General features: G+C 51.9%; 1 protein-coding gene across 1 annotated transcript in view; it reads left to right on the top strand.

Annotated features, from left to right (window-relative positions):
• The window catches only part of EMH_0051480 (uncharacterized protein), a gene marked incomplete at both ends in the record, with an annotated part of 3,358 nt that overhangs the window by 2,665 nt on the left and 200 nt on the right, over positions 1 to 493 (top strand). Inside the window, one exon of the mRNA XM_013496754.1 lies at positions 205 to 493. Coding sequence (XP_013352208.1) covers positions 205 to 493 — 289 coding nt within the window. The remainder of the gene's footprint in view (positions 1 to 204) is intronic.

Genomic DNA, 493 nt, shown 5'->3' with positions numbered 1-493 from the left:
ATAATTGAAGGGGCAAACGAAGCAACCAGCTTCTGATATATATCCTAAACACAGCAGCAGCAGCAGCAGCAGCAGCAGCTCTGGTTGTTTTGTCTCTCTCGTCTTTGGCCACGTGAAGCAAATTTACATAAGTCCGAAAGACAGAGTGCTGCAGCCGCATCCGCGGATTTACACGAATCGGTGATACTTTATATACACCTGCAGCAGCAGCAGCAGCAGCAGCAGCAGCAGCAGCAGAATAAGCAATGGCAGCAGAATAAGCAGCAGCAGAAGCAGCAGAAACAACAGCAGCAACAGCACCAGCAAAAGGAGCGGCACCAGCACCAGCAGCAGCCACACCAACAGAATGAGCACCACCACCACCACCAGCACCACCAGCACCAGCAGCAGCAGCAGCAGCAGCAGCAGGAGCAGGAGCAGCAGCAGAACTGTACCTGTGATTTGAACTCTATCTCCTGGCCTGCATGCGTCAACAAGATCATCATAAGCATAT

Source organism: Eimeria mitis, genomic scaffold, assembly GCF_000499745.2.
Source record: "Eimeria mitis Houghton genomic scaffold, Emh_scaff2278, whole genome shotgun sequence".
In the NCBI taxonomy this organism is placed as follows: Eukaryota; Apicomplexa; class Conoidasida; order Eucoccidiorida; family Eimeriidae; genus Eimeria; species Eimeria mitis.
The sequence above is the reverse complement of the archived record's forward strand: the minus strand, read 5'-3'. Positions and strand labels throughout refer to the sequence as shown.